This window comes from Rhinolophus sinicus, chromosome 16, assembly GCF_057876585.1.
Source record: "Rhinolophus sinicus isolate RSI-liver-muscle chromosome 16, RSI-T2T, whole genome shotgun sequence".
Lineage (NCBI taxonomy): Eukaryota > Metazoa > Chordata > Mammalia > Chiroptera > Rhinolophidae > Rhinolophus > Rhinolophus sinicus.
Window position 1 is genome coordinate 83,440,072 of NC_142516.1, and position 20,654 is coordinate 83,460,725.

General features: G+C 46.3%; 1 protein-coding gene across 13 annotated transcripts in view; it reads right to left on the minus strand.

Moving 5' to 3' along the window:
- Window positions 1–1,692: 1,692 nt before the first annotated feature.
- WNK2 (WNK lysine deficient protein kinase 2) overlaps window positions 1,693–20,654 on the minus strand; it is a 110,346-nt gene continuing 91,384 nt past the window's right edge. For 4 of the 13 annotated variants that reach the window (XM_074330188.2, XM_074330183.2, XM_074330179.2 and 1 more), the window contains 3 exons: window positions 19,452–19,496; window positions 17,846–18,105; window positions 2,963–4,803 (listed from right to left, as the gene is read on the minus strand). In XM_074330188.2, the coding sequence (XP_074186289.2) occupies window positions 4,468–4,803; window positions 17,846–18,105; window positions 19,452–19,496 (641 nt within the window). In that variant the 3' untranslated portion in view covers window positions 2,963–4,467. Of the gene's footprint in view, window positions 1,891–2,962; window positions 4,804–17,845; window positions 18,106–19,451; window positions 19,497–20,654 lie in introns of those variants that run through there. The other 9 variants (XM_074330186.2, XM_074330182.2, XM_074330180.2 and 6 more) reach the window with 6 other exon arrangements.

A 20,654-nucleotide genomic window follows, 5' to 3' on the forward strand; every position in this document is an offset into this window, starting at 1 on the left:
ATGGAGAACTTCCAGAGGGCCATGCGGGTTTGCAGGGAGAACCCAACCCACTGCTCCAAGTGGGGGTGGGCAGACTCTGCTACGCGGGGTCCCAGGAGTTAGAAGTGCTGACTGGCTCCTGCTCAGAAGGCAATTCGTGCTGGGGGAGCGAGAAAGCTCTCAGTTGTGCGATGGTGTAAACCAGGGGTGTCCAAACTGCTGCCCACGGGCCAACTGCGCCCACAGCAAATTCCAAAAATATATTTAGTTTACTTAAATAAACCAGGTGAGGCTATATGTATTTCACCTCGAATGAGTGGCCCGGCTGTTTGTGTATTTTACCGCATATGGCCCTTGGTGAAAAACGTTGAAAAAAGTTTGGACACCCCTGGTGTAAACAGATGTCTCTGCCTTCACAATTTTTACCATTAGTTCATGTACTATTCCTACTATTTCACCACTATCTTAAGACCCATTTTTACCATTAGCACCTGTACTATTACTTGCTTAAAAGGAATGATTTAAATAAGTGTGCTGTCCAAAAAGGTAACTGCATTACCACCGTCATCAGATATGCAGTAGCAGGAGCCACAGACAGTGACAAACCGAAGAGTGAAAACACAGGACAGCGTCAAGTCTGGCGGCACACCTGCTCCTCTGCTTTCAGAGCAGAGCAGGGCGGGAGGCTGGCGGGGTGTCCGCTGGCGAGAACGGGGGGGGGGCAGCCCTGTGCAGGTCCCCATGCTGCGCCCACCCCCACCCACACTGACACCACGCCTGCCCACCTCAGGTGGATGCCAGGGCCGCAAGCCCTCCTGCTGCACCCATAAGCTCCCAGAGAAGCTGTGGGAGGAGGAAACCTGCGCTGCTCTGCTTTCACCAGTCAGGTGGACAGGAGTTGAGTCTCAGGAGCTGACATCTCATTGTGATGAAGATAAATGTCTGAAGCCATGACAGCTGAGTATCATACGCAGCATCTGTGGGCTCCCACGGCGACACGCCCCAGGGCTTGCAATCCCCATCCCACATTTCACCCCAGAAGCACTCAGTTCCATGGGAAATCAATGAAAACAAAGATGCATTTCCCCACCACATGCAGGTGAGCCCTGAGTTCTAGCCCAGTCCCCAGGTCCCAGCGTAAGCCCGACCCTGTGAGCCAGGCGGCGATGCCACCACCCACATTTCTGGAGGGACGTTTCAGGCCACTGTGGATGCCCCTGTGCGCCTGGGGGGGGGGGGGGGCAGTGACATGCCTCCAAGTGACATGGAGCAGGGTAGCTAGCGGGTTGGCAAAACGGAGCTGTGTGCAAACGTCCCTATCTATGTAGGCCAGGGATGGGCACTGCCCTCACCGGAGATGGGCACTGCACAAAATGGACATTGTCCTGGGCCTGAAGGGGAAACGCCTGAAAACGGACAAGGCCACCTGCCATCCTAACCTCGATTGCTTGTCCAAGAGGTGGGACCACGCGTCACCTGTCTGATCTAGCCCACTGCCACCTGATTCGAGGACCCCGACCTCTCAGGTGCCCTGTAAAGTGCCCTGTAAACTGCAAATGTTCACCGCCACACCCAGGACCCACTCAGCTGTGGGCACCTCACAGGGTCCACTGCAAGGTCCCAAGTTTCTCCAGCACCCCTCACCTGCTCACTGCTGTATCAGGCCACCTGCCTATCTAGGGACCACCAGAAAGGAGAGTTTGAAAACCAAAGTCCTTTTTCCCCCAAAATATTTTTTATTCTTGCATTACATTTGTGTTTCCAATTGTGAATAAAAAATGCTTAGAAAGTGTTTACAAAACAGTGAACTGACACGAGGCGCGGACTCGCTTCTCTGCGTGACGACACAAGGCCTGGCGTCTGGGTCAGGTCAGCCTGCCTGGGCTCAGTCGGGCTTCTCACTCTCAGAATCTAGAAGACAAAACCACCACAGCTCATTACAGGGCCTACAGAGTTGCACCAGGCTCTGGAAGGTGGAGAAGTGACGCCAAAGCAGTCACATTCTTCAGGGGACCGGGGGACTCGACTGTAACCTGGCGCACTGTGCAGAGGGACCCAGGCCACCTCCGCCATCCGGCCCCTTTCCACACTGCCCAAATCAGACAGGCTGGGAGGCAACAGGGGGGCAAGCTGCCTCTGGCTCGTGAGCACAGCAAACCCAGATGCCCTGGCCTCTGCCCAATGCCAGCACTGAAATGAGGCACCAAATACAGCAGGGGGTCCCCATCCTTCCACGAGCAGATGCACAAAGCCAGACCACATCTCAGTGGGAGTGTGGGACCAGCAGACCAAGGCAACCACCCCAGCTGGGCAGAGCAGGAGGTGCTGTGCCCCCCAGCGTGAGTGCATGCAGGAGCACAGACCACTGAGCGTGAGGCCATCAAGGAACAAATGATGAACCCCATGAGGGGTGGGGGAGAACCCTCCCCAAACCCCCACCTGCGCCACGACCCTGCGCCTACAGGACAGCAGAGTCCCTTGCATGACCCTCGGGTAGCTCCAGCTCCACACCCTCCTCTCACAAGACCTAGAACCTGACGCCTCCTGATGCCTCATCCAGAGTCACCAAACCCAGCTTTCTGGAAGACAGCCAACGTAGACAGGGGTGAGGGACACTGTTTAATTGACCATGGGACTCCCTCTGTCTGTGCGGCAGAGCCTACCCCACGTCTAAATGCAGTTCAGGGTGAGTGGTTGAAAGCAGAGTGAACAGGCCAAGCCAGGCCCGGAGCTGGCAGAGGCCGGCTGACCTCTGGGCCCAGGCCACACCCAGCAGGCACTCTGTGCACAAGACGGGGTCCCGCCTGACACCTCACTTTCAGCCCGAGCCCAGTGGCACAGCATCCACCACACCTGGCTCCCGCCGGGGAGATGGCCCCCGCTGCCTGCCCACCCACCCGCTACCCTCTCCTGTGCCCCCTGAGGCTGGCTGGTTCGGCTTTTACATGGACAGAGAATAAGAAAAAGATGTTGTTCCACACTGTTTTCAAGCAAAAATGTTTATTTTTCTGCTTCATATATACAATCTCTTGGGGATTCCATGCCACTGACCTTTCCTGTACAAGGCCAGAACTCCACACCTCAAGTTGGTGCCGGGAGGGGAGTAGGAGAGGGCAGCTTCCACCACCCTCAGGAACCAGACGCAACAAAGGACCATGGGACACCTCACAGAACAGAATCTCTTACTACAGCATCGTGCCCTGGCAGAAGATTCTGCGTAACTGCCTAAAAATGTAATTCTAACTTAATTGATGGAATAATCAATTTAAACCAAAATAAGTTAGCCAATTCTACTGAGGTCCCAAAGTACAGCAGGACGTTACCATTCACAGCTGGGCAGCCCAACCAGCTGCCTCCCTTTGGGGAGTGGGACTGCGCAGAGGGACCCAGGCCACATCCTGCAGTGACGAGCAGGGCCTGCAACTCCCACTGGGGCTGTCTGGTCCTATCTGGGATAAGTCCCACTGATGCCCCAGGGGAGGAACACCCTGCCCCTGGCAGGGTGACCTTGGTGTTTGGTGAGCAGTTTGGGGCCCAGAGGTAGGCAGACTGGCCTGTGAACGCGTGGCAAGTCAAGGCCCAGGAGGCCACAGTCCTCAGTAAAGATGATGGAAAAGGAAGGAGGGCCAGCAGGAGGGTAGGCTGGACCCCAGAGACAAAGGGGCCACGCTGTCACTGCAGGGTGGCGGCCTGCTGTGACACATACCCTGACCTTCCCCACCTTACAGCAGCCTGCCTGGCTTTGGGGCCTGAGGGTGTGTCTGCTTACCTAGTACTTTCCAGCAGTTTCCACACAGCCCAACATAGCTACTACTCTGTTCCTAAGAGACCGACTGCCACTAGCAATGCACAGCCCCAGGAACTATACATCACGGGCGGCTGCTGGCAGCGCCTCAGAGCTGCAGTTGAGGGTATGTGTCCATCTGTCTGCTACCAGTGACCCTGAGCCCAGAGAGACCTCCTGTTATGAGCAGGAGTCAGAGCCCCCCTCCATTGGCAATTCTTCAATATTTAGTGTCACTAGTTCAATTTGTTTTTTCAAAAAGCCATTTACAACAGAAAACTAAAGATTAGACTTTAGCTTCAGGTTTGTAAACCATTTATATCTCTGCAACTTAATGGGAAATAAAGTTATCAATGCACAATCCAATTGTAAATGAAATACACCTTTTCCAATATATGATTTTTTAAACATCTCTTTCCATTGGGGAACGGAAAAGCTGAAATTCAAGGCACTGTAATTCTGCAGGGTGATTACAATGTTCTAACCATCGATTCAAGTACAGCAAGTGGGTATAAAGTCTATGAGTGTAGACCAATGGAACCTAAGGGGAAATGGGGTCTGCAGCAACAAGGGAGCAAGGTTCCTCACACTGACCCCTTCGCTGGGCACCCTCGGGAAGGCAGGGCAAAACTCAGACGCCAAGCCATAACCAGGCTCCTCCAGGCTGTTCAATTCAGTGCATTCCATCTGGCAAGTGGTTAGAGCTACATGATCCGCAGCCTGGGACCAGGCGTGCAGACCGCAGGCGGTGGTAAGAACATGGGGAGCATGGGACCGCCTCCTGTGCCCAAGTCTGGCCCCCAGGCAGGGCTCTGGCTGCCAGCCTGGGCTGCCCATGGACCCCAGGCAACTGGAACTGGGAGCAGGCTTCTGTACTGGCCCAGAGGCAGTGCACAGGGCGAGACTGAGAGGCCAGAGAGGGCAGTACCTGGCATGGGCACAGGCAGGGTCAGGGCAGTTCCAGGAATGACCGTGGTGGGTAGAGGGCCAGGCGCCAGGGCCAGACATGGTGTCCCCACTGCTGCTCGAGGTGCGCTCATCTACAAGACAAGAAGAGGAGGACACATGTAGCTGCAATCACCTGGCCTCCCCCAGTGGCCCCAGGGGTTCCCGAAGTTTCTCCATCCTCAGGAGACAGTGTTCCAGGACCTGCCCTGGGGTGCCTTCTAACAGCTAACACCAGAGTTAACAGCACAGGGCCAGGAGGCAGAGGCCACCTTTCCTTGTTCTCCAAATCTGCAGCCTGGCCACCTCTGCATCACATGCCTCTGCTGTCCACAGGCCAGAGCAGGCCCTGTGGGGCCTGAACCCTGAGGGGGCAAACAGACCACACACCCCAACCCAAAAGCCTCCTGCTTGACTGGTCAGTGCCATTACAGGAGGCCCAGGGCAGCCAGGAGTTGTGAGGGGCATGTGCCTAGAGCCTGGGGGGACAGCTCCTCTGCTCTCCACACCCCAGAGAAGAGGGTGGCACAGTGAGCAGTGACAGTTGGTGAGGCTAGCATGTCCGTGACGCAGAAACCTGAGAATGCAACAAGAAAGGAGACCGACAAACTTCATTCAGACTCCCTAGACAAAATCTTGGCATAGCTAATCCAGCAACTAAAAACAGATAAAACATCGCCACCTAGTGGGGTTTGCCCAGAAGTGCAACGCTGCTGTCCCAGGGGAAATCGCTGCACCTCACTCCAGCTATTTGCCCAGGGAGAACCCCACATGGTGCTCTTCTCAGATGCAGGGAGTGCGTCTGAGGAATGCCACAGTCCAAGGAAAGCACAGCAGCCGAGGCCAGAGGCGCCTCCTCCATCCTGGAAGAGGCTCTGCCGAACCCTAAGCTAATCCTGTACAGATGAGAAATGCCAAATACACTTTCCCACAGTACCCCTGCTCCTAGTCAACATGCATGGGAAGTCCCAGCCCAGGCAAGGAAAGAAACAGAGGCACAGACTGGGAACAAAAAGTAAAACCATCTTTATTTACAGATGACAAGATTGTGTATGGAGAAAGCCCAAAAGAATGAACAAACCAATTTCTAAAACTAACAAGCAAACTTAGCAAGATTGCAGGATACAAGGTACAGAACTCAACCACATTTCTATATACTAACACACAACTGGAGAATGAAATTTTAGAACAATACAATTTACAACTGCATTCCAAAACATCCACTACCTAGGGAAACATTTAATGAAATACGTGTAACACCTTTACACTGAAAACTACAAAATTTTACTGAGAGAAAATAAAAAGGATATGAACAGAAACATCATGTTCATAGGAACACTCAACACTACTAATATGTCAAATCTCACACTGTTGATCAAAAGACCCAATAAAATCCCAGCAGGTTATTTTGTAGAAATTAACAGGCTGTTTCAAAAATGTATATGGAAATTTAAGGACCTAGAAAAAAATTTTTAAATTCTTGAGGAAGATCAATGCCACAAGTCTTACACTATCAGACATTAAACTTACTATAAAGCTACAGTGATTAAGAGGGTCTAGTATTGTCATAAGGATAAAAGAATGGCTTGATGGAACAAAACAGTGAGTTCAGAAATGGATCTAAACATATATAGCCATGTGATGAATGTCTATGGAAAGGAAGGTCCTGGAACAACCAGATATGCATACAGGAAAAAATGTGACCCCCTACGTCAAACTATACACAAAAGTTAATTTGAGGTGGCTTACAGGCCTGACTACAACAGTTAAGACAATGAAACCTCTAGAAAAAACATAGAAGAATATCTTCCTGGTCTTGGATTAAGCAGATTCCTTAGTTAGAATTAAAAAATTACTGAACAGAAAAAATTTGATAAACTGGACCTTAACAAAATTAAAACTTCTGCCATTTCACTTCCATCATTAAGAAAATGAAAAGCTTTACTACAGCAATCACCAACTAAGGTTTCTGCAGAAGGCTGGTTGATAAGAGGTTAATGGATGCCTTACAGGCCTGTTATGGATCTGCCTTAGAGAATTTGGCCTTTTAGTACAAAATGCACTATGCAGAGCAGACAGCTAAGAGACTACAGAAAGCAAACCTGGAAATACTAGTAGATGGCACATTGATTTGTTGATGCAAGAGATATGGTGTGAACTCTGATCACTGGACTAATTTAAAGTCAACCATGATAGAGAACTACATGCAGTCTAGTTGAACAGAACCCCTATAACTAAGGATATAAAGAACAAGCCATATCGAGACTGATAGGAGGGGCGGAGATGCAGAATGGGCTTGCCCCACACCTCCGTGTGGCAGCTAAGAATCTGGAGGGATATCTCAGCTGCGAAGATTCCCCACTGGAGGAGCAAGGGACCCAGACCCACACTGGTTTCCCCAGCCCAGATTACTGGTGCTGGGAAGAGGAGCCCCCACATCTGGCTGTGAAAAACAGTGGGGATTTCAACCATCCGGGTGAGACAAAAGGTTGTGGGAAACCCAGATGTCCTCTTGAAGGGCCCACGCACAGATTCAGTCATTTGTAGGCACTCACCCTGGGCTCCAATGGAGGTACAGTGACTTGTGAGGTGTCAGAGATATACAAGGAAAGATTGAATTGTGAGGCTTCAAGGCGAGGACAGGAGGGACAGTCATCATTTTCCCTGTGTAGAGTCCTTCCATGCAGCCAGCAGGCGGGCACCATCATTCCTGTGTTGAGGCCTTGCCCATACAGCCAAGTCTGAATCTGCACTGTCCTGGTGAACTCTGCTCGCTCTCCCTGGTGACTCCCTGGGACCCCACCACACCCTACTCACGCAATGCCAAAGACACTTTCTCAGCAAGCAACCACCCCATCCGCATTGAACTCTTTCTTGGACAACTCTTGGGGGTCCACAGGCCCCAGGTGGCAGCAGATGGCCTCGGTGTGCTCTGAGACTTTTGTTGAGTAGCTCCAAGCTCAGCACTGGCACCAAACCAAAATCTGCATTAATCTGGTGAACACCACTCGTCCCACCCTGGTGACTCTCTGAAATCCTGCTTCAAGCAACTCACATGCCACAAGAGACTATCATCAGCTGAGCTTTATGGGAGTGGGTAGGTGGCAGCAGGCCTCTGGGTGCCCAGGGCTTTTTGCAGAGCTACCCCAGGCCTGGTACTGGTGGCAGCCATTCTGGGTTCGCAGCCTGGTCTCTCCCATGCACTGCCAGGTCAAACACAGTGATCAACCAACCACAGGTCTCTTTGTAGCTCCTACCAGGCAGTGGCTGACCAGGGCCTGCACCAGAGCCCCTCCAAAGAAGGCCCAGAACCAACATACCTGGAGGTTGGCTTCAGATCACAGCAGGGCACCGCCCATTGGCTCCACAAGTAGCACACCCGAAGGATGGTCTCAACAGATCCAGAGCCCACTGGGGTGAATCTGGCTCCGTGGGGTAAGCCCCCCACATAGCAGCTCATAAGCTGTGGACATGGCCAAACCCCACAGCCAGTCAGCCTGAGGGGCAATACCACCCACTGACATGCCAATAGCAATCAAGGCGGGTATAATAGGAGGGTGCACACAACCCACACAAGAGAAAATCCTGGAGTACCTGGTACACATGACCAGGGAGACTGTGCTACTGGGCTCCATAGGGCACCTACTACATAAGTCCACCTGGCCAAAACTGGGAGATGTAGCAGATCTACCTGATACATAGAAACAAACACAGAGAGGCAGCCAAAATGAGGAAACAAAGAAGTACATCCCAAATGAAAGAACAGGAGAAAACTCCAGAAAGAGAGCTAAAAGAAATGGAGGCAAGCAACCTACCAGATACAGAGTTCAAAACACTAGTTATAAGGATTCTCAAGGAACTTAATGGGAACTTCAACAAATACATAGCAAGCATAAAAAAGGACAGAGAAACCATAATAAAGAGCCAGTCAGAAGTGAAGATTACACTAGAAGGAATCACCAGCAGACTAGAGGAAGCAGAGGATCAAATCAGGGATTTGGAAGATTGGGTAGCACAAAACACCCAATCAGAACAGCAAAAAGAAAAAAGAATCCAAAAAAAATGAGGATAGTTCAAGAGACCTCTGGGACAACATCAAGCCTAACAACATTTGCATCATAGGGGTACCAGAAGGAGAAGAGAGAAAGCAAGGGATTGAGAACCCATTTGAAGAAATAATGACTGAAAACTTTCTTAACCTAGCAAAGGAAATAGATATATAATACAAGCCCAATAAGCACGGAGTCCCAAACAAGATGAACCCAAACAGGTCCACACAAAGACACATTATAATTAAAATGGCAAAGATTAAAGACAAAGAGTGAATACTAAAAGAAGCAAGAGAAAGACAACTAGTTACATACAATGGAGCTCCCATAAGACTCTCAGCTGATTTCTCAAGAGAAATTTTTCAGGCCAGAAGGGATTGGCACGAAATATTCAAAGTGATAAAAACCAAGGACCTGCAACCAAGATTACTCTATCTAGCAAGGCTATCTTTTAAAATTGATGGAGATGATAAAGAGACTCCCAGACAGGAAAAGCTAAAGGAGTCCATCACCACCAAACCAGTATTACAAGAAATGTTAGAGGGGACGGCCGGATGGCTCAGTTGGTTAGAGCGCGAGCTCTTAACAACAAGATTGCTGGTTCAATTCCTGCATGGGATGGTGGGCTGCACCCCCTGTAACTAAGATTGAAAATGGCAACTGGACTTGGAGCTGAGCTGCGCCCTCCACTAGATTGAAGGACAACTTGAAGCTGATGGGCCCTGGAAAAATACCCTGTTCTCCAATATCCCCCAATAAAATAATTTTTTAAAAAAAATGTTAGAGGAACTTAAGATGAAAAAAAATATATGAATAATAAAATGGCAATCACTACATATCTATCAACAATTACTTTAAATGTAAATGTAAATGCATTAAATGCTTCAATCAAAAGATAGGTGGCTGAATGGATAAAAAAACAAGACCCTTACATATGCTGCCCACAAGAGACACTTCAGATCAAAAGACATACACGGACTAAAAGGAATGGAAAATGGTAACAAAATTTTAAAAGCTGAAGTAGCAATACTTATACCAGAAAAAAACAGACTTCAAAACAAAGGCAATAATACAAAGCAAAGAAGGACCCAGTAATCCCACTTCTGGGTATTTATCTGAAGAAACCCAGAACACTACTTCAAGGGGACGTGTGCATCCACATGTTCATTGCAGCATTGTTTACAGTGGCCAAGAAGTACCCTGGGTTTCTGTCGATGGATGAATGGATAGAGAGGAGGTGGTACATATACACAATGGAATATGGCTCAGCCATGGAAGGGAATGGGTTCTTGCTATCGGGGGCAGCATGGATCGACTTGGAGGTTATTGTGCTGAGTGGGGTATATCAGACAGAGCAAGAGAGATGGAATGTGATTTCGCTTATCTGTGGAATCTAACAGAAATAAACTCATAGATACAGAGAACATTTTGATGGTTGCCAGATTGGAGAGGGATTGGGGGTAATGAGTGAAAAGGGTGAAGGGATTAGGAAGTACAAATTGGTTGGTACACAGTAGTCATGGGGATGTAGGGTACAGCATAAGGAAAATAGTCAATGATATTGTAATAACTGTGTGTGGTGTCAGATGGGTACCAGATTTATCAGGATAGATGGGAGAGGGTGTGGGGGGGCAGGGTGAAAAGGCTGAAGGGATTAAGATGTACAAATTGGTGGTTACAAATTAGTCATGGGGATGTAGTCAGTAATATGGTGATAACTATGTATAGTGCCAGGTGGGTACTAGACTGGTCAGGGGGATCACTTCTTAAATTATATAAATGTCTCACCACTATGCTGTACACCTGAAATTAATATAAAATAATACTGAAAGTCTTATTTAATTGAAAAATTAACAAATGTGTGAAATTTATAGTATAACAAGTCTTCAGAACAAAGCAGCTGACTGTTTAAAAATAAATAAAACAAGGATATAGAAAGACAAAATAAAGAATGGGAAACCATATGCCATGTAAATAACAACCCAACACCATGTAAACCATACACCATGTAAATAATAACCCAACACAAGCTAACATACTTATAGCAATTTCAGACAAAGTAGATTTAAAGGCAAAGATCACAAAGGCAATAGAGACACTTCACAATGTTAAAAAGTTCAACTTACAAGTCAGATGTGGTAAACCTAAATTTGAATATACCTCATAACATAGCTTCAAAATATATAAAGCTAAAATCAACAGATCTACAATAAGAAATACACAAACCCACAACCATAATGGAAAATTTTTAAATTCCTCTTTCGATAACTGATAAATATACATAAACACAGAGAAACTCCTTAAGAGTGATATCAGCAAAATGGAGTAGGCAGTTCCCAACTTCCATTCTGCCACAAAACCATTGAAAAAAACAACCAGAAATTGTCAGAACTAACTTTATTTATCAGAACTCCAGAAAACAGCTAACGATTTATAACAACCAAGTAGAAGTAAAGGCAAATAAAGAAAAAAGCAAATTTTAAAAAGCAGGAAAGCATTGTGGTATTTTTACTGGCCTTGGGCCACCCACTCCCTGGCTTTACAGCTGTCTTAAAGAAGGCCGCCTGCATTCCCAGTGCGGTACCATGTTCTGGAGGGAGCAGAGATGATCTTATTCACAAATTATTTTGTATGTCTCTCCTAACCTGTCTGGGGGACACCTGAAGGACTGACACAAGGTGTACATCTCTGTCTGGCCAAATCTGGGATTCTCTCAATATGATGAAGGCCATATATATATATATATATATATATATATATATATATACACCTCCATAACTAACATCATACTCAATGGTGAAAGACTGAAAGCATTTCCTCTAAACTCAGGAATAAGACATGGATCCTTGCTGTTGCCACTTCTATTCAATATAGTATTAGAAGTTCCAGCCAGAGGAATTAGACAAAAGAATAATAACAATAATAATAATAGGCAACCATATTGGAAAGGAAGAAGTAAAATGATCTGTGTTCAGAGGTGACATCATCTTATACATAGATATCCTTAAAAAAAAAATCCACCAAAACAAAACAAACAAAACACCTGTTAAAGTTAATTCATGAAGTTGCAGGGCAAAAAGTCAGTTGCATTTCTATATATTAATGATGAACAATCTGAACAGAAAATTAAGAAAACAATTGCATTTACAATATTATAAAAAAAAAGAATAAAACACTTATGAATAAATTTAAGGAGTTAAAAGACGAACACACTGAAAACTATAAAACATTGCTAAAAGAAATTTAAGAAGACATCCCATGTTCATGAATTGGAAGACCTAGTATTCTTAATATGTCAATACTCCCAAAGTGATCTATAGATTCAATGCAATCACTATTAAAGTCTCAATGGCATTTTTTCAAGAAATAAAAAGCCCATCCTAAATTTCATTAGGATTTTCAAGCGACCTCCAATAACCAAAACAATCTTGAAAAAGAAAAACAAAGTTTGTAACACTTCCTGGTTTTAAAACTTACCACAAATTTACAGAAATAAGAACAGTATGATATTGGCAAAAGGACACACATATAGGCAAATGGAATAGAATAGAGACTACAGAAATAAACCTTTGTACATATGTTCAATTGATTTTCAACAAGGGTGACAAGACCATTCAACGGGGAAAGGACAGTCTTTTCAACAAGTACTACTAGGAAAACTGGTATCCACACGCAAAGGAATAAAGCTGAACCCTTACCTAATACCATATACAAAAATTAATTCAAAGGGGATAAAAGTGCTAAAAATAAGAGCTAAAATTATTAAACTCTTAGGAGGAAACATACAGGAAAAGCGTCATGATACTGGATTTGGCAATGATTTCTTGGATATGACACCAAAGACAGGCAACAAAAGAAAAAAATAGACAACTGGTCTTCATGAGAATTAAAAACTTTTGTGCATCAAAAGGCACAATCCACAGAGTAAAAAGACAATCCACAAAATGGGAGAAAATATCTGCAAAGAGATTAATAATAAAGAACTCCTACAATTGAACAACAAAATGCTATTCAAAAGCAGATAAAGAAGATATACAAATGGTCAATAAACACATGAAAATATGTTAACATCGCTAATCATATAAATGCAAATCAAAGCTACAATGAGATACCACAATTCATACCCATTAGGACGGCTACTATTAAAAAAAATTAGAAAATAAAAAGTATTGGCACAAAGGAGGAGAAACTGAAACCTTTGTGTACTGTTGGTGGGAATATAAAATGGTGCAGCCATGTGGAAAACAGTTTAGCAATTCCTCAAACAATTAAAAATAGAATTACCACATGATCCAGCGACTCCACTGCTGTGTATATACACCCAAAAGAATTGAAAGTAGGGTCTCAAAAAGACATCGGTACACCCAGGTTCGTAGCAGCATTATTCACAATAGCTAAACCCAGGTGTTCATAGATGAATGAATGGATAAACAAAATGTGGTATATACATATGGAATATTACTCAGCCTTTAAAAGGATGGAAATTCTGACACATAGATGAACCTTGAGGACATTATGCTAGATGAACTACGCCAGTTATAAAAAAAACAAATGTTATATGATTCCCCTTATATGAGGACCTAGAGTAGTCAAATTCATAGAGACAGAAAGTAGAATGGTGGTTGCCAGGGGCTGGGGTGGGGGGAGGTGGGTAGGGAGTAACTTTTCAATGAGCACAGAGTTTCAGTTTTGCAAGATAAAAAAAATCTGGAGCTGGATGGTGGTGATGGTTGAACAATATTAATGTACTTAATGCCTCTGAACTGGCATTTAAAAATGGTTAAGATGGCAAATTTTATATTATGTGTATTTTAGCACAATAAAAAAATTGGAAAGAAAAGAATGAAGTTCTAAAACATGCTACAACTTGGATGTACCTTGAAAACATTATGTTAAGTGGAATAATCCAGACAGAAAAGGACAAATACTGTATGATTCCACTTATATGAGGTACCTACATAGTCAAACTCCTACAGACAGAAAGTAGAATAAAAGTTAACGGGCTGGACAACCAGAGGTACCAGAGAGAGGGAACTGGAGTCATTTCTTAATGAGTAGTTTTTGACTGGAATAATGAAAAAGTTCTAGATATGGATAGTGGTGATGGATGCACAGCATTGTGAATATACTTAATGCTATTGAATTATACACTTAAAATGATTAAAATGGTAAATTTTATGTTCTATAGATTTACCACAAAAAAAAAAAAAAAAAAAAAAAAAACCTTAGTAGGAATCCTAGCCATCTGAGCAACAGGATGAGCAGGACACACACACAGGACATGGCCCAGCACAGGCAGAGAGCCGGTGTGGGGGCCCAGACAGCAGAGCTGACGCAAGCCTGCCCAGGGTTCGGGCACTGACCCTGCATGGCCTTGGGACCATGTGAAGGATTCTCAACTTTGTTGCAGAATGATGGAGAACGGACCTGAGTTAGACTGATGAAGGTATAGCTGCAGTCGGAAGAGAAACAGGGTGGGTTTAGATGGGTAATGTGGGTGTGAGAGGGAATGAAAGAAGCTGGCTCAAGCAGCCATGTATAGAGCAGGGAAGCAAGATTGACCACTTCGATCAAAAAGCTAGTGCCGGTAAGTTTTAACAAACTGAAAACACTCAAAATTTGTTCTCTTATCAGAGTGCAATTAGGCTAAAAAACAGTAATAAAAAGATCACAAGGAAATTAATAACTACATTACTTAGAATCATAGTGGAAATTGCAAAACATTTTGAACTGAAGGTCAAAGAAAATGTACATAACAAAACTTTTGGGATGCAACTAGAACCACTAGAGGCAATTTTATAGTCTGAAGCCTGCATTATGAAAGAAGAAAGGCTGGAAATCAACGAACTGCACATCTCAAGAAACTTTCTAGAACAAAAAAGGAACCCGGGGCGGAAAGATGGCTCAGTTGGTTAGAGCGTGAGCTCTGAACAACAGGGTTGCCGGTTCGATTTCCACATGGGCCAGTAAGCTGCGCCCTCCACAACTACCATTATTTCCCAAAAAATAAGACCTAACCGGAAAATAAGCCCTAGCATGATTTTTCAGGATGCTCGTAATATAAGCCCTACCCCAAAAATAAGCCCCAGTTAAGATAGTCAGCCAGATGGACACATTTAGTATATCCATTGCAACACACGAAGGACGTATTGACATTAATACTTAAAATAAATGATAATACAAATTATAATTAAGTATTTGTAAATACCCAAGCGGGTGCCTTTGGACGAGAGGTAAACACCTATGTAAACAGATGAACTCGAGACTTATTGCCGGATGACCAATCGGAGTACAGACACAACACACAAATAACGTGCGCACTTGATAATGAACGGACGTGGTTGAGTCTAATATGAATCTTCATAATTCAGTACATCATGTGCTGTAACGGACGTACTTATTGCACTCATGTGAAATACAGAAACATTTTCTGAATTTTGGTGCCTGCAATTTTTCATCCCTTTTGTGTGGACCATCATTCTTAACTGTCATCATTTTTGTTGCCACACCTGTCTCGTAAGTCTTCAATTAACACTTGATTTAATGGTAGCTTTAAAGGGAATAATATTTTCACCTCCAGACAAGTGCAAAAAGAAAGAGCTATTCTACCAAGTACAAGAAAGGAATTGTGGAGGGTTCCCGGAGCAAGAATCTTAAGGCTTTCTGCAAAGAGGAGAAGTTGGATCTCCGAATGGTCCGAAAATGGCCAGCAGAGTACGATAACCTCAGTCAACAGGTGGACGAGGGAAATGCTAAGAAGCGCAAGTGTGGATCAGGTCTGCAACCATTATTTCCTGAGCTGGAAGACATCACCTGTGAATGGATTGCTGACAGGAGAGCAAAGGCTTTGGTTGTGCGCAGGGCTGATATTCAAGAATTTGCCCTTGCAATGGCATCACAGTTAGAAATACCCCTGGAAGAATTCAAAGCATCACAACACTGGCTGGATGGCTTCTTCAGCGATATGAACTGTCTCTAAGATCGACAACACTGTTCAAGCTGGAAGAGGCTGAAGTTATTAAATGTGCACTTGCATTCAAGTCCTTTGTTGATGGCATCAACTTTTGTAAATACCAACTCTCCAACATGATTGCTATGGATGAAACTGCAGTGTTTATGGGCCAAGGATCTCAAACGACAATTGATCAGAGGGGTGCTTCATCAATCTACATTCCCTCCACTGGTTACAAAAGTGAACGTGTTACCTGTACTTTGACAATTCTTCTGGATGGAAAGAAAGCCCCACCTCTTATCACCACTAAGGGCAAGAAAGAAAAGGTTGAACGTGTTTCAGGCCATTTATGTTCTTGAAACTGAAAAAGCCTGGTGCACACAAGCAATTACAAGGAAGTGGGTCAATTTAATGCTGCCACTTCTTTTGTGAGGTGGCCAAAGAGGTCTGCTAGTCTGGGATTCAGCCAGCACTCACCACACTAAAGACATGAAGAACTTCCTTGGAGAGAGAATAATAGATCAAATAATGATTCCGGCAGGAATGACTGCCTATCTCCAGACTCGATAGTGCCATAAACAAGCCATTCAAGGACCGTTTGCACATGGAAATCAATGACTACATTGAAAATAGAAAGGAGAGAAGTCAGCGTGGAAACTTTGTGAAGCCTAGCCTGCAAGAGGTCATGACTTGGGTGAAGAATTCATGGGATAAAATCACTGACAGCTGTGTTGCCAGTGCACTACGAGCAGGCTACACGGACAAGACATGCTCATTTAAGGAGAGCTCTGTTGCTGGACATGAGCAATTGGGGCAAGTGGTTCTATAAGATATGGAGTCGCAAGAAATTCAAGCCTGAATTCGGGGTTTGGAGAATTATGATGATGTTCCAGAAGAAGATGACATAACTGTATTTGAATAAATGTAGATTTTTGTACATGAAAAAATAAGACATCCCCTGAAAATAAGCCCTAATGTGTCTTTTGGAGCAAAAATTAATATAAGACCGGTCTTACTTTCGGGGAAATATGGCAGATTGAAGGCAACGAGCTGCCACTGAGCTGCCGGAGGGGTGGCCGGATGACTCAGTTGGTTAGAATTAGAACTCTCAACAAGGTTGCCAGTTCAAATGGGATGGCGGGCTGTGCTCCCTGCAACTACAAACTGAAAACGGCGACTAGACTTAAGAGTTGAGCTCCGCCCTCCACAACTAGATTGAAGGACAACGACTTGGAGCTGATGGGCTCTGGAGAAACACACTGCTCCCCAAAATTCCCCAATTAAAAATTAAAAAAAAAAAGTAACCCAAAGGTAGAAGGAAGTAATAAAAGTAATTAATGAAACATACAATAAAGAATATCATCAAAACCAAAATGAGTTCCTTGAAGAGCTAAAAAAATTTATAAACCCCTAAAGACACTGTATAAGAAGAGTGAGAGTGCACACATGCAGAAATCACCAACAGCAGGAATGAAAAACTAGACATCACTGAAATCCTGCAAACCATGAAAAGAGAAGATAGTATGAACTTGAAAACTTAAGATAAATTTAGAAATGTACCAATTGCTAGAAAAGGACAATTGAACAGAAAGAAGAAATAGGAGTTCCACTAAAACTATAAAAGAAATTGAATCCATAAAGAAAACCTTACCCTCAAGGGATAGACAGATGGGTGAGAAAAACAGCAAAATGTCAACCACAACATGCAGGTAGCGGGTCCATGAGAGTTCACTGCAGAATTTTCAACTCCTCTGTATGTATGAAATTTTTCAAACTAAAAGGTCATAGGGAAACTTCCCACACTCCAAAAAAAAAAAAAAACCTCCCAGCCAAGATGGTCTCACCAGTGAACTTTGCCAAACATTTCAGGAAGAAATAACAATCTTGCACCAACTCCTCCAAAGATTGAAAAAGAGGGAACACTCCTTCAGGTAGGTTTGAAGTTGACAGCCCTGACACGGGAACGCATCACATGACAAAACCTAAGGCAGCAGCCCGTGGCTTCCACCCTACGTGGTCCGGGCGGACCTCAACTAAAGCCCAACAAGGGGTGGCCCTGGATGCTGCTGCTCTGCTGAGGCCTGAGGTTGCAGCCCCGCTCCCACCCTGTCCCTGACCCCACCAGGCCCCACTTACGGCCTGCACCTCGCCAGGGCCCGGGGGCCAGCCAGCCGAAGCCTCCATGTCATGCAGCTTCTGCGTCTGCTTTAGCTGGTTGAGCGATGGCTTCAGCTGAGCAGCCCCCACTGTCTTGCTGGTCCAGTCATCCACCAGCTTGTGAAGGTCATCCGTGAAAGTGCCTTTCTTGTTGTTGCTGTTGTTCACCTGAGCCTGGACATGCAGGGCGGGCGGGGGACCTGGCTCGGGGCCTGGGACCAGGCTGCTGGTGGAGGACCCTGGGGAGGCACACACAGGCCAGGGTTGGTGACACTGCCCGACAGTACGATGGCCAGTTTGCAGTCATTCGTACAATGGCGCGCTTAGGCTGGACAACACCTTGCTTCAGGAGATGGTCTGCATTGAGGGGACCATGTGCCAGTTTTAGACACAGGGGACTGGGCTGTATGGCTATCTTATAGCCAGGTGCCAGAACAGGACCCCAGCGGCCGGCAGCCTCACTCAGCATCCACCCTGTGCCCACACTGCTCGGGCCCACCAGGCTCCAGAGTGAGTGAGTGCAGCAAACCTGGACAAGGGGGAGCCTGGAGGAACCTCTTCAGGCCCCTGCACTCTCAGCTCCAAGACAAGGCTCAGAGGGGTCAGTGCTTTGGGCTCAGCACACAGCAGCTCCTGCTGTTCTTCCAGCGGAGGGAAAATGATGGCAATAGACTAGATCACGGGCATTCCTATGAATTTGAAGGGCTTGGTGGTTTGGAACTAGAGACACAGAAACTGCACCCAGGCAGAGCTGGCAGGGCCAGCTGCTGAGGAGGCCTGCGGCCAAGACTCAGATCAGGACCAAGACGAGCGCACTCGCCACTTCACTGAAAGGTTGTTTTAAATGACCAAAACAGGACATTTGACTTTTTAAAAAACTGTGTCCCCTCCCTCCTCCAACATAATTCCTGGCTGGCAATTTTGAATAAGCCAATTTTTAAATGTTCTGCATTAAAAAAAATAACCATTGACCATCTCTTCAAACAAGCCGTTGCAAAATGTAGTCTACTTTAGTGGCTAGCAACAAAAAAGCACAGACACACAGTTAAACATTAGTGATGAGATTCTACACACGCAGAGCTTAGCTACATGAACATTTCAGCCAGAGAAGAAAAAAGGAAAAAAAAAAACAAACAAACAAGGCGCGAGATGAGAGCAGTGGGCGGCCCAGGTGGACTGATACCCATTTTGTCCCAGCATCTCTCCTCTGGGGGGGGGGGGGGGCGCACTCATCTTTAGCACTTCAAGGAAACACTCATTCCTATGGTTTTGGAAAAGGAGCCAATTAACAAATGGTAATGTGTTTTGTTCTGGAGAAGGAGAGTCTGTTAGATGTAAACTAGCGAGAATGCACAAAGTCTAGGAGCCATGGAGACGCGAAGGGGCACCTGTGGGGGGGGGGGGGGGCTGTCCCACCAGGTGGAGACGAGGCAGCACCCGCAGAGGGTGGACGCAGAGCAGGCTACAGCTGCCTGCCCAGCGGCCCGTGGCTCCAGGACTGGCCACAGAAACCTTGATGCACACTAGCCACAATAAAGCCCATGCAATGGAGAGCAGACAAGGGGTAAAGAAACCCGATAATTACGACTGCTGTGCTCTTTGCCTAGACAGAGACGCTTCAAGGCAGACCCTGCAAGGGAAAAAGAAACGACACAAGACCACAGGATTAGGCAGGACAGCACACACGGGGACGAGCCACCACAGTCTAAGCAAAAGACATCAGTGTGCGAGGAGGAGCACAGGCCAGCAGTTCAGAGAGAAGGGACCAGCCGCCTGGGCTCACTGGGCGTCCCCGAGTCAGTGTGCAGTTCACAAGAGTGTCACCGAGGGGCAGAGGTGCAGGGCCAAGCCCCAAGCTTCAGATAGAAGTATGTGTGTCTCTAGAAGCATATTAAAAAAAAAACAAAAAAAACAAACAAACAAACAAAAATATCGCACAATAAAGGTAAAGCATACCACTTGGCTTTCAAATGTAGGGCTTTGGGGAGCCCCACTGGTTGAGGCAGGAAACCCCTCTAATGTCAGCCAGGGGTGGCTCTGTCTGGCCAAGAGGGCCATGGAGGGGTTTCCAAGTGCAAAAAGATACATTGTTTTGCAGGTTTGAGGCCAATCCTGGATCTTGGACAGCTGCCCTGACCAGGCCAGTGGTGGGTGTCACAGAGGAAATACAAGGGGTCCTATCTATGGATGTGGGAGGCTGGGCTGACCTGCTTCTCCGTTCCACTCAGCCTCATCTGGTGGACAGGGGTCCACCAGGGCACAGCAAGCGCTCCTTGTCATTGGACCTCCACCAAGGGCTGCCGGACCCTGCAGTCCCTAGAGACTGTCGGTGCCAGCAGGTGACATGTGACTGTAGTGTCTGGTGTGACCTACCTAACAGTCAGTGCCCAACTAGACAGCAGATGAGCTGGCCGGAGGGTCTGCCACACCGGCTCACCCTGCTCCCAGGGAGCAGGCAAGGAGCCCCAAGGTCACCCAGCAAGGCTGCACTATCACAGAGGGTCTGCTGTGCTCCCGCCACGGCCCCCACAGCCACGCTGCTCCCTCCCCTGGGGTGTCCAGCGCTCTCCCCAGCACCCCAGCCCTAGTACATAGGCCGCTGCCTCCTGTGTTTGAGGACGGGGCAAAGGTCGGCCCAGGCTCCTGCAGAAGAGCTGCATGTGCTGCACTCAGAATTCTAGTGCAGCCTGTGTGCTGAGGCTCTTGGGGAAAGGGAGGTGACGCTCTGCTGGGATCTCTAATGTGCAAATGAAAACAAAAAGGCTGAGCGCTCAGGCAGTCCAGACCC